This window comes from Somniosus microcephalus, chromosome 25 (genome assembly GCF_052327205.1).
Source record: "Somniosus microcephalus isolate GS21.2 chromosome 25, FLI_Smic_1.0, whole genome shotgun sequence".
In the NCBI taxonomy this organism is placed as follows: domain Eukaryota; kingdom Metazoa; phylum Chordata; class Chondrichthyes; order Squaliformes; family Somniosidae; genus Somniosus; species Somniosus microcephalus.
Window position 1 is genome coordinate 24128922 of NC_141011.1, and position 17367 is coordinate 24146288.

Sequence of the window (17367 nt, forward strand, 5' to 3'; positions counted from 1 at the left end):
TGTAGGTCAGCGAGCAAAAGTTGAACCTGAAGATACCAACACTTCCTGCCCTCCCAATAGACCATGCATGCAGGCAGTTCCCAACCTAGGGACTTTCCAAACCCCAGCAACAGCAAAAGGCAGCACCATTAACATCCCATGTCACTGCACCAAATGCAGTGGCCACCAGTGCTGCTGTCTCTACCTGCAAACAGAGTCCCTGACTGCTAATGTTTCTAACTTGACAACTCGCCCAAGTCCCGAGACTGCTGGCTCTCAGTACCCTCAGTTGCAGAAGGAAAGTGAGAGAGAGAGAAGTTAAAACAAAGCAAGAAAGGGATAGAGAAGAAAACTGTAAGAACCGAAAGAGAGGAGGAGCGAAACTGAATTGAAGAGGGGAGGATACAAGTGAAGGGACAGAAAGAGTCTGAAGGAAAGGAGAGATAGACACACAGGTAAGGGAGTGAGAGAGAAATTGAAATAGGGAGCTATTTAAGGTGCATTATTAGTACAACTTTGGCATTGATGCGAAGCTTCTGTGCACTCACGCTAACGTTGTATAGTTCGGTGGCAACTCACTAGTTGCATCCCAAGGATCTAGCCCACTGGCCCAGAAGGTTGGACGGTGCTTTCATCAGCTGCCCTATGAGTAGTCCATGGACTGAAATTCATTCTCTAATGTATTGAGAATGTTGGAAAAGATTGGCTAATTTAATCATTCATCCGGAATTTCCTGGAACCAATTTGCAGATGATTGGGAGGAAGCTAATGGAGCCAGAGTTAGTCCGGTTAGATTTTTCCTACATTTTGTGAATAGGACATACTTGGGCACGCTTCCACATTGTCAGATTGATGGCACTGTTATTAGTTGCACTGCAGTAGCTCAGCTAGGGGAGCGCCTAGTCTGCCACTTTTGGCTGAAGTTGCTTTCAAACATTTTGGCCATGTCAAATGATCAATTACGGTAATTCAATTCTAACTGTGTATTCTATAATCTGCTTCCAGGTTTATGGAAGGGCTTATTCCCATGGATGAGTGCCATTTGCCCAAAGGATTTCGATTTAAATCTGGAAACCATGTGGATAATAGCCTGGCTTATTGGTACATACTTTTCCCAAACTCTTGTTAATAGTTAACAAATGTTATTTTGTTTGCTGTTTCATATTCTATTAAATAGAAATGTTCTCATGTAAGCACTTTTTTTCTCCCCTCTTTTGAAGGCACCAACTCTCACTGGGGTATAGCTCAATGGGTGCTAGCAGTTCCTCAAGTAATTGGTCCTTATTCATGTTTCAGTCTAGTTAGTGAGATATTCCACTATATGGATGGGGAAGAGTGGGGTGGTGTTCAGCATCTTGATTGAGATTGATCTTGTTCTTACCTGATGTTCAAACACACCACTGGATAGGAGAAGGAGCCCTAATGGATTTTTCCTCACTCTCCACTCCAGTTGGTTGCTTAGTCTTGATAGCTTTGTAGAGCCTTTCAACTAACAAGTCAAGTAAAACCTAATTTATTAATTTTAATTTCCCTCTGCTGGAATCGAGATTCTTTGTGAATAAAGTATACACCATCAGAATGGCACCCATTCTCCACTGTTGCCGATCAGGCCAGTCTAATGCCATGTCCTTTTGAAACAATTCATTAATCAGCATATCTGCATTCCTGATCATCCCAGTAATTTAGTTAATCTCTTAGGATTGGAGGTGAGGGTATCTGTATCCTTGCCAATGGGCTTTTGTGACCATTGGCACTGTCTAAGGTTTTTGAAATTATGGTTAACGCTCAAATTATTCATTGCTTTGAAAGTTCAGGCCTAATCCATGATCATTGGGGTATGATTTTCAGTGTGGCTGTTCCTCTGGTAATTCTGTTGCCTATAATACCAACTCTAGAACTTTAACACTTTTTGGTGAATTACCTATCATTGCTTTGGACATCTTAAACCTTTGCCAAAGACTGGTTCTGTGCATTTCTAACCCAGTTATTGCCATATGGTCTCCCACAAAAGCTATTTTGATGGCTCTCTAGTTTCATCTCAAATCACTCTATGTTGTAGTTGTTGGCTCTTCCTCTGACCCCCCCTCAACGCAAGGGTACCCCAAAACTCTGATCTCTCCCTCCCTGTTCCTTGATTTCAATGACCTCTTCCACTCATTCAACTTTTTCCAATCTCTTGCTGATCATCCCACTCTACATTCATCAACTTCCTTCAGATTGTATAAACCATAAGAACATAAGAATTAGGAGCAGAGTTAGGCCATACAGCCCCTTGAGCCTGCTCCGCCATTTAATAAGATCAGGCTGATCTTCGACCTCAACTCTACTCTCCTGCCCTATCCCCATATCCCTTAACTCCTCTGGAGTCCAAAAATCTCTCTATCTCAGCCTTGAATATATTCAATGACTGAGCATCCACAGCACTTTGGGGTAGAGAATTCCAAAGACACTCAACCCTCTTAGTGAAGAAATTCTTCCTCATCTCAGTCTTAAAAGGTCGGCCCCTTATCCTGAGACTATGTCCCCTAGTTCTAGACTCTCCAGCCAGGGGAAACAACCTCTCAGCATTTACCCTGTCATTCCACTTCAGAATCTTGCATGTTTCAATAAGATCACCTCTCATTCTTCTAAACTCGAGAGAGTATAGGCTCAATCTTTCCTCATAGGTCAACCCTCTCATCCCAGGGATCAGTCTAGTGAACCTTTGTTGCACCGCCTCTAAGGCAAGTAGTGGGTGGCATAGTGGTTAGCACTGTTGCCTCACAGCGCCAGGGACCCGGGTTCAAATCCGGCCTCGGGTGACTGTGCAAACTCCACACAGACATTCTCCCCGTGTTTGCGTGGGTTTTCTCCAGGTGCTCCGGTTTCCTCCCACAGTCCAAAGATGTGCGGGTTAGGTTGATTAGCCATGATAAAAATTGGCCCTTAGTGTTAGGGGGGATTAAATACGTGGGGTTACGGGGATAGGGCTTGTGTGGGATGGCTGTCAGTGTAGGGACCGGGTGCTAGGGTGTGGATGATCAGCCATGATCTCGCTGAATGGCGGAGCAGGCTCGAAGGGCCGAATGGCCTACTCCTGCTCCTACCTTCTATGTTTCTATGTATGTCCTTCCTTAAATACGGAGACCAAAGCTGTGCACAGTACTCCAGGTGTGGTCTCGCCAGAGCCCTGTACAATTGTAGTAAGACTTCCTTTACTCTTATACTCCAACCCCCTTGCAATAAGGCCAACATGCCATTTGCCTTCCTCATTGCTTGCTGTACCTGCATGCTAACTCTCTGTTCCTGCACAAGGACACCCAAATCTCTCTGAACACCAACGTTTAATAGTTTCTCACCATTTAAAAACATTCTGTTTCTATTCTTCCTACCAAAGTGAATAACCTCACATTTTACTCCATCTGCCACTTTATTGCTTACTCACTTAACCTGTCTATAATCCCTTTGCAGGCTCTTTGCGTCCTCCTCACATCTTACTTTTCCACCTAGCTTTGTATCGTCAGCAAATTTGGATACATTGCACTTGGTCCCTTCATCTAAGTCATTAATATAGATTGTAAACAGCGGAGACCCAAGCACTGATCCTTGCGGCACCCCACTAGTTACAGCCTGTCAATCTGAAAATGACCCGTTTATCCTTACTCTCTGTTTTCTGTCTGTTAACCAATGCTTTATCCATGCTAATACCTTACCCCCAACCCCATGTGACCTTATTTTCCTTAACAACCTTTTATGTGGCACCTTATCGAAGGCCTTTGGGAAATCCAAATACAGGAAACTTTCGATTAACCGGCCCTAAATAACCGGAAATCTCGGTTAACCGGCAAAATTCAGGAGTAGGTTCAGGTAACTTTTATTACTTGCCTTGCTCCATGTGTTGCTGTGTAAGGGTGTGGCTGCAGCTGTTGCTAAGGTACAGAGACGCTTGCAACTTGTGGCCATTGTTTTGAACCTGTTGCTAAGCAACAGGGTTTGTTGCTTTATACGGCGCTCTCAGCTCCGTATCTTTTACTATAGCGTTCGGTTATCTGGAATTTTTGATGAACCGGCACCACATCGGTCCCGTCCGTGCCGGATAAAAGAAAGTTTCCTGTACACTACATCCACTGGTTCCCCTTTACCTACCCTGCTAGTTACATCCTCAAAAACTCTAATAAATTTGTCAAACACGATTTACTTTTCATAAAAACCATGTTGACTCTGCCTAATCATATTAGGATTTTCTAAGTGCCCTGTTACCACTTCCTTTTATAATGGATTCCAGCATTTTCCCGATGACTAATACCAGGCTAACTAACCTGTAATTCCCTGTTTTCTTTCCCTCCTTTCTTGAATAGCAAGGTTACATTTGCTACCTTCCAATCCACTGGGACCGTTACTGAATCTAGGGAATTTTGGAAGATCACAACCAATGCATCCACTATCTTTGCAGCCAGCTCTTTTACAACCCTAGGATGTAGGCCATCAGGTCCAGGGGATTTGTCGGCTTTTAGTCCCATTCGTTTCTCAAGTACTTTTTCTCTACTCATATTAATTACTTTAAGTTCCTCGCTCGCATTAGCCCCTTGGTTTCCCACTATTTTTGGTATACTATTTGTGTCTTCTACTGTGAAGACGGATACAAAATATTTGTTTGAAGCCTCTGCCATTTTCTTGTTCCCCCCAATATAATTTCTCCTGTCTCAGCCTCTAAGGGACCAATGTTTACTTTTGCTACTCTCTTCCTTTTTACATACTTGTAGAAGCTCTTACAATCTGTTTTTATATTTCTTGCTAATTTACTCATATTCATTTTTCTTCCTTTTTATTAATGTTTTGGTCATCCTTTGCTGGTTTCTAAAGCTCTCCCAATCCTCAGGCTTACTACTATTCTTTGCAACATTATAAGCCTCTTTTAATCTAATACTATCCTTAACTTCTTTAGTTAGCCATGGCTGGATCACTTTTCTCGTGGAAAAGACCTCTGCGTGAATAAATCTGGACACCTTGATCTCTTCCATGCCTTTCGGGGACGAGGCAGAGAAAATCTTTGGTTCTTTCAATTCTTCAAAGATAGTTTCTTTATGTCTCTTTGAAATCTAACCTACAGCTCTTGCCTTTTAATGGCTTCATCCTTGGCCCTTCCTTTTATCTGTTGCTATTCTTGAACTCATTATCTCCTCTGATTTCCAATGGTACTCCCATATCGCCATTGCTAATGCTGCCTCTCAGAAGCTTAATGTCCTCTTTAATGCCAAGTACTTGTTCCCCTCCTTCAAAAACTCATTTCTATAAAGGCCAAGTATGCCCAATACTTAAATCAAATTTGAATAGCTACTGAGGCTCTTCCAATCTCTCTCTCGCACTCTTGGACAAGAGAGCAGACAAGGCACCTGCAGTAGTTTTCTTTTTAGCTGGGTTGATAGGTAATTCTGCCCTTTTGCTCCTCTGGGTCCCACGCTATAGGCCTTGGTTTCCCTTAAGAATAAAAAATAACTGATGCCAGTTGTTGCAATGTCCCCACAGCTGAGCTGAGGTCCGCTTTCTCAGACCAGAACTCAAAGCTAGGAACTTGTGTTTGGATGACTCCGACATGCACTCTCTTTAGTAACTCTTAAACTTTGTAAAAAATTTCTTTATTTACTTCAGAAAATAATTGGAATAGAATCCTAGAAACTTGTGCCTGTGCCGGCTCTTAGAAAGAGCAGTCGTGCTTAGTCCCACACCCCTATTGACGTACTAAAACTCACTACGCACTTGGTTTGAGTATAAAGCAAGGCTTTAATCAACTTGTTTCAGAACATGGAGGTCTAATTGTACTTCACTAGTTCCTTGTCTTACAAAATGTCCCTGGAAAGCTGGGCTCACACCCGAGTATTTATACTCCTTGGACAGCGCCACCAGCTGGTCGTCCAGTGTTATTTCATGAGTAGTTTTTTATAATGATGAGATTTATAACACCTTTTTGTCCGTAGCCCTGTAAGTTCGTCATTCTCAAGTACATGTCCCACTCTCTTAAATTATTTATGGAACCGGCTTCCACCACCTTTTCAGGTCCAGCGTTCCAGATGCCGACAACTGAGTGAAAAACTTTCTCCTCATCTCCCCTTAGATCTTTTGCCAATGATTTTAAATCGATGACCTCTGGTTATTGACCACTCGCCAGAGGGAATAAAATGTTGGAACATGACTGCTTCAAAAGGAAACTAGATAAATACATGGGAGAAAAGGGAATAGAAAGATATGCTGACAGGCTGAGATGGGGTAGATGGAATGGGAGGCGACTTGTGTGGAGTATAGCCCCCAGCATAGACTAATTGGGCCAAATGGCCTGTGCTGTATATTCTATGTAATCTAATTCTATGCAATGACGCAAGTAGGATCGTGCCTCAGAAATTTGGAATGGTTCCTGCTGCTGATGGCTATCCAGTTAGCCCTGCCAGAAAGTGCAGATATGTGAACATTGGGCACGGCTCTGATATCTTTCACAGTCAAATACCCTGCCAACACTCATTGACTGAGACGAATATGGGACAGTTGGGGGAGATACCCGAGGGCAGCCATACTCCAGCATGCCTGCAAAAGAAGGGAGAACATTGGAGGCAAGAAGTGGGGCAGGAGAATGCACTTTTTCATGGTTATTTTTTTTTTTTAGGAACAGGACTGATGTGCAGACTTGTACAAATTGGAAAGCTCCAATCATTTGGAATGGAATCTTCAATCCCAAGTATTATGATGAGGTGTACAAGAAACAGAAGATTGTTATTGGTCTCACAGTCTTTGCAGTTGGCAAGTATGTTGCTGTACTTTGTGCTGTGTAGAGTGCCATTGTTAAACTCTCAAAGCCTACTGTAAGATATTACACAGTTGCCTCCCCTTTTATATTGCAAAAGCACTGCTAGTAGAAGGAAGTCTGAGGTATACCAGAGCTTCTGGTGCATGTCAAACCCACCCCACCCCAGGCTGGGCAGGCTCTGCAGCACCTGTTTCACAGCAGAGAAACAGTTGCACATAAGTTTCAACTTTCAGTTTTAGTTACTTACCGAATGTTTGAAAAAGTTTTGTGCATGCCAGTGAGGTGCAAACCATATCACTAGGCTGTACTGACCAAACCAAGTGCCTTGCCTGCCCGTGAGGAGGCTGGAAGCTCCCCAAAGCAGTGGCGTTGTCCCACAGTCTGTGTTGCCAACTGCTCTCTGCTGGGGCAGCAATTAAGGCTTGAATTGGGTTTCTGCCTGAGCTCAGTGGTAGCATTACTCACTTTCTCCGTCACGCCCCTTTTCCTATCTTTGCCTAAATCTGGAAAAGGAAATTGGACAAGTATTTGAAAATGAAGAATATGAAAGGCAGATGTGATTATAGTAGATAGATTCAAAATCAAATTTGGGACCTTGCAGATCCGTATGATTTTTAGTATCGCTCCACAAGTTGGATTACTTACTGGTCTATTAATTGAAGACCTAGCACTGGCACAGATCTGGTGCGTCAAATAGCAGCCTCCTGTGCTGTAATTTTTATAGTTCTCATTTTTAACTCTGTCATAAGGTAAGGTTTAGAACCGTTTTGTATTCCTAGCAAAACAAATTCACAGGACATTGAAGGCAGCAATGAAATATGTTGAGTTTCTGCGTAACACACATTTTTCAGGACTCCTTTTGTGCGAGAATGAATTTAAAGTGAGTACAGTTATAAATCTGCCTGATCCTTTGCCAAGAGCTTGCAGTATTGTGAAAGAGTCAAGTTGATAAGGCCGTTAAAAGCTAATCTGATGAAACATAGAATTCCAGGAGGTTTAGAATATGAAAGCTAAGAGGTAATGATGAGCCTATATAAAGCCTTAATGATACCTCAGTTAGAGTACTGTGTGCAGTATTGGGCTCCACACTATGGGAAGGATATTGTGGCTTTAGAGAGCTGTTATAATGCATATTCACTAGGATACGCCTTGTACATGGAAATACAAATATGGAGCCATTCCCAGTGTAGGCACTGACTTGCTTGATGTATTGGGAGAGCAAGGCTGAAATGCAATCCGTAAGCAAGTCACACACTCCCTGAATCCAGTCATAGAGTAACAGGTCAGAACTGTAACCTCAAAATAATAAGCTAGAGAAAAAACCAACTTGCATTTATATGGTGCCTTTCACATTCCTCAGGATGAATCAAAGCCAACAGATTTCTTGAAATGTAGTATAACAGATCTTGGTTTTCTGATTTTAGGCGTTGGCCATCAATATGAGCACTAAGAACAGCTCTTTCCAAACATTTCAGAGCAAACTGGCGAGCAACAAATAAGACTACGCCTGGGTCGGATTGCCACGATTCAGGGGGAGGGTTCACGTGTGGTCCACGGACCATAATTTGGATACTCCTGCTTTAGAATGCCAGAGTATGAGGATGCGTACGGTGGGTTTAAGATTCACTTTCGGTGGCCATTTCTCCTTGGTAGCATGGCAATTGATAGTAAACACTGAGTATTGAGTGCCGGCCTCCACTGGCCGCAAGTGAGTGCATTAAAATCTATTCACTCAAATGTCCCGTTCTCTAAGTGGCTGATGGCTGGGCTCCCTGGAGCGTTGGAAAACTTGAACACACTGATTTAACTGAAAATGTGCTTGTACAAGTGGACTTCTGGCTGGTAATTCTACTCTCGGATAGGCACCCATTGCGCCCCCAATATAAAAATCTCCAGTGCCGGTGGGGGTTGGGGGGAGCGATGTGGTGATTGTTGCATTGCACCCAAGCATTAACATAGAAACATAGAAGATAGAAGCAGGAGTAGGCCATTCGGCCCCTCGAGCCTGCTCCGCCATTTAATGAGATCATGGCTGATCATCCAAATTCAGTACCCTGTCCCTGCTTTCTCTCCATACCCCTTGATCCCTTTAGCCTTAAGAAATATATCTAACTCCTTCTTGAATATATTTAATGAATTGGCCTCAGCTGCCTTCTGCGGTAGAGAATTCCACAGGTTCACCACTCTCTGGGTGAAGAAATTCCTCCTAATTTCTGTCCTAAATGGCTTACCCCTTATCCTTAGACTGTGACCCCTGGTTCTGGACTCCCCCGCCATCAGGAACATCCTTCCTGCATCAAGTCTCTCCGGTCCTGTCAGAATTTTATATTTTAACACTAGTAGAACAGCTGGTACGCCAAGATCAGGGGCTATGTATTCCAAAAATGAGTCAAAATCGTCAGGAAAGATTGGGATAAAACGAGGGGGAGTTGGGGGTGGGGTTGGAAGAGTATGTGGGTGTGTTTGTCTGCATGTGACTACTGCTTCTAAGAGAAGGTTCACTTTTCCATATTTCAGGTATCTGGACTTGTACTTGAAGGATTTCCTGGTGTCAGCCGATGAATATTTCATGCCGGGATTCTCTGTCATCTACTATGTGTTTGTAGATAATCTGCTGAAGCTGGAAGAGATGAATCTGAGGCTGAGTGGAAGGCGGAAAGTCAAGAGCTTTAAATTTGAAATGCACAAGCGGTGGCAAGATATTTCCATGGCCCGCATGAAGATGATCAGCAGGTTGATTGAGGACCACATCAAGCACGAGGCCAGCTACGTGTTCTGCTTCGATGTGGATCAGAGATTCCAAGGCCGCTTCGGCACGGAGGCGCTGAGCGAGTCGGTGGCGCTCCTGCACGCTTGGTACTACAGACGGCCGAGGTTCTTGTACACCTATGACAATAACCCCCACTCCACGGCTTACTTAAGCGGCAGGGGCGATTTCTACTATCACGCCGCCGTGTTTGGCGGGACTTGGCAGAGCGTCAAGAACCTGACGGAGAGCTGCCACCGGGGGATCATGCAGGACAAACAGAAGAATGTGGAGGCTCTTTGGCAAGACGAGAGCCACCTCAACAAATACTTCTGGGTGCACAAACCCACCAAAGTTCTTTCGCCAGAATACTGCTGGGATCAAAAGATCGGATGGCGAAGAGACATCCATGTGGTCAGACTGTTGTGGGCTAAGAAAGAGTATGACATCAGTCGACAAATTGACTAAGCCTTTAGAAAGGAATTTCTATTAATTTTAATACTTTGCCCCTTAAGGTGAGGGGAAATGTGCCTTCTCTCTCCCAGTTTAGTATAGATGACTCTCCTGAGAGGCACAACATGTGATGGGTGCATGGTGAAGCTGCCTATACTCTGCCCCAAGAATGTACCTTAATCCTCCAAACTATTGCACCAGTGCGACGCCTCCCATTGCCCCCACCAGCTGTTCAAGAAAGAGATGGGGAATTTAGCGATGTATGCACGTTATCACTCAGCTGAGGCTGCCTAAACTCTCCATGTACAAGCTGGAGAATTTCATCCGTTCTGGGCTGTATTTGATGTCTGGTCCCAAAGGTGAAAAGACAGTTTGGGGCGGGGGGGGAGCAATTTTCCCTGGAAACTTTCAGCGCTAAAGAGCCTCTGAGGTGGCCAAGATGGGGTCTTAAGCTGAAACGGCGGTTTAGCGCAAGACGCTATCTTGGTAGAGGAGTTGTAGCTTGCGCTAGGAACCGCCAGCCCAGAGGATTGTTAAGCTGATGATTTCCACTTAAATTGCCTGCCAGCACTCACTAAGGAGGCTGCACAACATTTTGGTGGCTAGCACTTTGACCTAACACCCTCTCTTAACAGCGACCAGCTGATTGGGAGTAAACTAGTCGTTGCTGAGGATTTTGAGCGCTACTTAAAGTACATGTACTTTGATGTAGGTGATGTATCACCTTTTCAATGTTCACTTGCTGCTTGAGGTCTGAAGAGGGCTTTTAAAACACATCGGGAAACATTCTGGGACACTTTAATCAAGACTTGACCAACACACTATCGATGTTTATTCTGAAAATTCTCTGAGGAATTCCTAAAGAATAGTGAGCGACGTGTTACTCTACCTTTTGAGGCCAGGCAGAGCAGCAGCAGCTTCTGCAGGAGGGCAAAGTGGAGGCCTCCCACTTGGTGGGGTGGGGGGTAAGTAAAGGACATCTCTCCTCCTCTGGGCCTCCTCCACCAGGACCTCCAGGGCTGCGTCAGAGAACCCGTGCGACCTCTCACTCGGTCCCTGATCCATCCTGCAATGTGTGCCGCTCGCTGTGTGTCAGCCAGAGCACACCACACCTTCAGTGGAAGTGGGTGCGGGGAGCCCCACATATTCTGCTCCAGGAAAATTGTATCTAATCAGCGCTTGAGTGCTAAACCTCTTTTTTGGTACCTGGTAATCGGCAATTCGGACCAAAATTGCGTGCTTAAAAACACACTTTCAAACAGGCGTGTCTTTTTAGCACTGAACCCATTTCGGGCCTGTTTTCTCCCTTTCACCAGAATTACCCACTGCCCCAACCCATGCCGCATAGAAGAATGTTTTTTAAACTCAGGATTTGGACCAAGCTGATTTAATATAGATAAACTGTATACATTAAAAGTGAAGGGCTTTAATGAAGCACTGCTGCTTTTTTAAAAAACTGAATTTGTGAATTATGTTTACACAGGCCCGTTGGGGCCAGCACTGACCTTGGATTAAAAACTGCCGACTCTTTCAGTATCATTGACCGTGATGTATAAAAAAACCTTCCTTATTTGGATAATGAGAAAATCTGTATATTGGGCATGAGATTAATAAATTTATAATTCTGTCCAAGAAGTTTGTTTTTGAATAATATACATTTTCTCGAGTTGCGTGTGTTTCCCCCCACCTCAGCTGAAGAGTAGCTGAGTTATAGGCCCCAATCTTTACTGAGCAGGATTTCGATACGGGGGTGGGAGTGGAGGAGTTCTGGTCGGGAAACCCGGGAGGCCGGGATTCCCTGAATGCCGTGCGTTAACTCCACCGCGTGCATGTTTTCCCCCACCTCCCCCCCCCCCCCCCCCCCCCCCCCCCAAACAGATTCCCTGCCCGGAAGCCAGCCTGATTGATGGGCTTGGCTCGCTGTCGGGCGGGGTACGTTGCACGAGGCCGCAGCCCAGGAGCAGGTAGGCTTGGAGGGTCAGGGGTGATCGCGGGGTCGGAGAGAGATCGGGGGGCAGAGATGGGGCAGAGATGGGGAAGTGGTGGGGTCGGTGGTCATTGGCGGCCATGCTTTCATCTGCCTAGACCCCTAAGCTCTGGAATTCTGCCTTAAACCTCTGCTCGACTTCTCTGTCCTCCTTTTAAGACACTCCTTAAAACTTAACTTTGACCAAGTTGTTGGTCGTCTGTTCTGATATCTCCTTCTCTGGCTCAGTGTCAAATTTTGATTGGTAACACTCCTGTGAAGCGCCTTGGGACTTTTTGCTGCTACATAAATGCAAGTTGTTGGAGGGGATTTGATCACGGGGAGGAAGCAGGTTTGCTTGGGAGGCTGGAGGAAACACTCCTGCTCCTCCAGGCCCACAAGCAGTGCTGGAAAAGCACTTGCCTCTTCCATGCAGCAGTCCTCGCCTCCCTTTAGCTGCCGGGTTTCCCGAGGCCTGGGAAACCTGGCCAGTTGGCATCAAAGCTGGAAGAGAGAGATAAAATCTGAGGCATGTAGCCTCACTGGAAATATGTTAATGTGCGACCCGCCTCCTGGGAGCGGGTTGGTTGTCCACCCCTCATCTTGCCTCTGTTAAAGCCGGAAGTGGGTGGGTTTGAGGTGGCTTGGGTTTGGGTTTGACATTAAAAAAAAATTTTTAACATCCCACCCAACCAAAACCCAACTGTTATTTGGGGATTAATATTATCCCATATAGACCAGAAGGTACACGGAGTAAGGAGATGTAGTTTAGCCAAGTTTCCCACATCTGATTACGACTCTAACCCCTGCTCGAATTGCATGTGTGCACACATCAGATGAGAATTGGGTTCGACTGTGGAGCCCAGTCAGTTCAGGGATGATGTCAGGAAGCACTTAAAGATTGATAGAGTTTTATTAGGTAAGGGTATTAAGGGTTATGGAACCAAGGCGGGTAAATTGAGTTTGGATACAGATCAGTCATGATCTAATTGAATGGCGGGACAGACTCTAAGGGGTGAATGGCCTACTTTTGTTCCTATGTCAACACTTGTTATCTAGTCTCCATGTGGAGAAATGCCACTTTGTTGAAGGTTGGTGGCATTTATGGAACCCTACACCAGCAGAGGTGAGCTCTCAGAGGAGGGAGGACACATGATGGAGAAAAATCTAGCACACCCAAATCTGTTCGTAGAATCATAGAATGGTTACAGCACAGAAGGAAGCTTTTGCTAGAGCACTTCAGCTAGTCCCACTCCCCCACCTTTCCCACAGCCCTGCAATTTATTTTCCTTCAGGTACTTATCCAATTCCCTTTTGAAAGCCATGATTGAATCTGCCTCCACCACCCTTTCAGACAGTGTACCCCAGATCCTAACCACTCGCTGCGTAAAAAAGTTTTTCCTCATTGGTTGAAATATACCAAAATTCCCTGGACTCTGGAGAGGTCCCAGCGGATTGGAAAACCACATAGAAACATAGAAGATAGGAGCAGGAGTAGGCCATTCGGCCCCTCGAGCCTGCTCTGCCATTCGATGAGATCATGGCTGATCATCCAAATTCAGTACCCCATACCTGCCTTCTCCCCATATACCTTGATACCTTTAGCTCTAAGAAATATATCTAACTCCTTCTTGAATATATTTAAAGACTTGGCCTCAACTGCCTTCTGTGGTAGAGAATTCCACAGGTTCACCACTCTCTGGGTGAAGAAATTCTTCCTCATCTATGTCCTAAATGGCTTACCCCTTATCCTTAGACTATGACCCCTGGTTCTGGACTCTCCGACCATCGGGAACATTCTACCTGCATCTAGTTTGTCCAGACCTGTCAGAATTTTATAAGTTTCGATGAGATCTCCTCTCATTCTTCTAAACTCCAGCGAGTATAAGCCCAATTGACCCAATCTCTCCTCATACGTCATTCCTGCCATCCCAGGGATCAGCCTTGTGAATCTTTGCTGAACTCCTTCCATGGCAAGAACATCCTTCCTCAGATAAGGCAACCAAAACTGCACACAGTACTCAAGGTGTGGTCTCACCAAGGCCCTGTACAACTGCAGCAGGACATCCTTGCTCCTGTACTCAAACCCTTTCGCTATGAATGCCAACATACCATTTGCCTTCTTCACCGCCTGCTGCATCTGCATGCTTACCTTCAGCGACTGGTGCACAAGGACACTCGGGTCTCGTTGCACTTCCCCTTCTCCCAATCTATTGCCATTCAGATAATAGTCTGCCTTTCTGTTTTTGACACCAAAGTGGATAACCTCGCATTTATCCACGTTATATTGCATCTGCCACGCTTCTGCCCAATCACCCAACCTGTCCAAATCATCCTGGAGTTTCTCGGTATCCTCCTCGCAGCACACACGCCCACCCAGCTTTGTGTCGTCTGCAAACTTGGAGATATTACATCTAGTTCCCTTATCTAGATCATTAATGTATATTGTCAATAGCTGGGGTCCAAGGACCGATCCCTGCGGTACCCCACTATTTAAGAAAGGAGGGAGACAGAATGCAGGAAACTGTAGACCAGTTAGCCTAACATCTGTCATTGGGAAAATGCTGGAATCCTTCATTAAGGAAGCAGCAGCAGGGCATTTGGAAAATCATAATGCAGTCATGCAGAGTCAGCATGGTTTTATGAAAGGGAAATCATGTTTAACAAATTTGCTGGAGTTCTTTGAGGATGTAACGAGCAGGGTAGATAAAGGTGAGCCAGTGGATGTGGTGTATTTGGATTTCCAGAAAGCTTTTGATAAGGTGCCACATAAAAGGTTACTGCATAAGAAAAGCATGGATAGAGAATTGGCTAACAGAAAGCAGAGAGTCGGGATAAATGGGTCATTTTCTGGTTGGCAAACGGTAACTAGTGGGGTGCCACAGGGATCGGTGCTGGGGCCTCAACTATTTACAATCTACATTAATGACTTGGATGAAGGGACTGAGTGTAATGTAGCCAAGTTTGCAGATGATACAAAGATGGGTGGGAAAGCAAGTTGTGCAGAGGACTCAAAGAATCTGCAAAGGGATATAGATAGGCTAAGTGAGTGGGCAAACATTTGGCAGATGGAGTATAATGTGGGAAAGTGAGAGGTTATGCACTTTTGACAGGAAAAATAAAAAAGCAAATTATTATTTAAATGGAGAGAGATTACAAAATGCTACAGTTCAGAGGGACCTGGGGGTCCTTGTGCATGAAATAAAAAAGTTAGCATGCTATTACAGCAAGTAATCAAAAAGGCAAATTGAATGTTGGCCTTTATTGCAAGGGGGTTGGAGGATAAAAGCAGGGAAGTCCTGTTACAACTGTATAGGATATTGGTGAGACCGCACCTCGAGTACTGCGTACAGTTTTGGTCTCCTTATTTAAGGAAGGATATATTTGCATTGGAGGCAGTTCAGAGACGAAAGGTTGAGCAGGTTGGGCCTATACTCATTGGAATTTAGAAGAATGAGAGGTGATCTTATTGAAACATACAAGATACTGAGGGGGCTCAACAAGGTAGATGCAGAGAGGATGTTTCCCCTCGTGGGGAAATCTAGAACTCGGGGGCATAGTTTCAGAATAAAGGGTCGCTCTTTTAGAACTGAGATGAGGAGGAATTTCTTCTCTGAGGGTCGTAAATCTGTGGAATTTTCTGCCCCAGAGAGCCGTGGCGGCTGGGTCATTAAATACATTTAAAGTGGAGATAGACAGATTTTTGCAAGATAAAGGAGTGAAGGGTTATGGGGAGCGGGCATTGAAGTAGCTTTGAGCCCAAGGTCAGCCATGATCTTATTAAATGGCGGAGCAGGCCCAAGGGGCCAAGTGGCCTATTCCTGCTCCTATTTCTTATGTTCTTATGATCTACTGAGATCATTAAAAGGTTGGCGCCACTGCAGCCAGGCACTCCTGACGACATCCCTGCTTGTGTCCTCCTGTGCAATGTGCAACCAGGCTGTGTTGATCTCCTGGGGAGGTCTCTTCCACCCATGGGAAGGGAAGAGAATCTCCCTGCGTGCTGTGACTCCCTCCATAAGCATACCTTTGTGCAGTGCTTGTCAGTGTTTGCAGCACCTCAATTCTGGAGAACACTGACGGAACACCTGTCAAAATCAATATGGGCGTGGTCCCTTTAAGGAAACCGATGGATGACACATCATCAAATGACGTCATCAGACCCGCTTCCTAGTAATTGGCCAGGAAACCTGCAGGACGGGCTTAAGGTCAATCTACGGAAAGTCATTTTCAGAGAGCGGCTGCAGACAGGTGCAGAACCAGAACCCGCCAACCAGCTCTCCCGCCACCATCCCACCTCCGCAGGCAACATCCAGCCCAGAGAGAGTGTTTTTACTTGTGGGAAAGAGCTTAAACTAGAGGTCATCAATATAAGATAGTCACTAAGAAACCAAATAGGGAATTCAGAAGAAACTTCTTTACCCAGAGAGTGGTGAGAATGTGGAACTCGCTACCACAGGGAGTGGTTGAGGCGAATATTATAGATGCATTTAAGGGGAAGCTAGATAAACACATGAGGGAGAAGGGAATAGAGATTTCTGCTGAGGGAGTTACAGTTAGATAAGGAAGTATGGGATTGGCTCAAGTGGAGCTTAAACGCCGGCATAGACTGGTTGGGCCGAATGGCCTGTTTCTGCACCATATATTCTATGTAAGAATAATCCTAGTGTAGAAGAACTGAGTTTTAAGGATAGACTGGAGAAGCTTGGGTTTTTCAGCCTTGAGGTGCGGCAACTGATTGGGGACCTCCAATGTTAGCGTAAATGATATAGCAAAGGTAAATCTGCAACGTTACTTCAACTTAAATCATGACAGTAGGACGAGGGCTGCTGGTTAGAATTGGTGAAAGGCAAGCTTAGAAACGATGGCAGGAGGTTCTTCAGGGAAAGAATAGTCACCACGTGGAATAGACTTCAGGGTGAGGCAAAATTCCTGCAATTGTTTAGGGAACAGTTGGATGCATTATTAAAAATTAGTTCTCTGGAGGTCAGCATCGCTGGCAAGACCAGTATTTATTGCCCATTCTTCGTTGCCCTGTGAAGGTGGAGGTGTGCCGCTGCCTTGAACTGCTGCAGTTGTTATTCTTTGATACCACTGAATGCTTAGGTCACTTCTGAGGGCAGCTAAGAGTCAAGAACACAAGTGTGGGACTGGAGTCACGTATAGGCCAGATCATGCAAGGACAGCAGATTTCCTTCCTTAAAAGATATTAGTGAACTGGATGGGCTTTTATGACAATGTTGGTTTCAGGGTCACTTTTACTGATTCCAGCCTTTTTTATTTCCAGAATTGTACTGGTCCAGTAATAAAGCCTCTGCACTATTGTACCTCAATTGTGATGGGGACATTGTGCAGTCTTTCTGGATTAATGGCCTTTCTCATCCATATCTATCTTGTGAACTCCATGTACGTCAAAGGGTTCAGTAGCGCTGGAGAGTCACTGACTAT

The 17367-nt window shown here is 45.0% G+C and overlaps 1 protein-coding gene across 6 annotated transcripts in view; it reads left to right on the forward strand.

The window, feature by feature from the left end:
• Window positions 1–11580, forward strand: part of LOC147100541 (N-acetyllactosaminide alpha-1,3-galactosyltransferase-like) — a 56409-nt gene extending 44829 nt beyond the window's left edge. For all 6 annotated transcript variants that reach the window (XM_085966895.1, XM_085966893.1, XM_085966892.1 and 3 more), the window contains 3 exons: window positions 985–1080; window positions 6614–6751; window positions 9272–11580. In XM_085966895.1, coding sequence (XP_085823021.1) covers window positions 985–1080; window positions 6614–6751; window positions 9272–9968 — 931 coding nt within the window. In that variant the 3' untranslated portion in view covers window positions 9969–11580. The remainder of the gene's footprint in view (window positions 1–984; window positions 1081–6613; window positions 6752–9271) is intronic.
• The last annotated feature ends 5787 nt before the right edge of the window (window positions 11581–17367 follow it).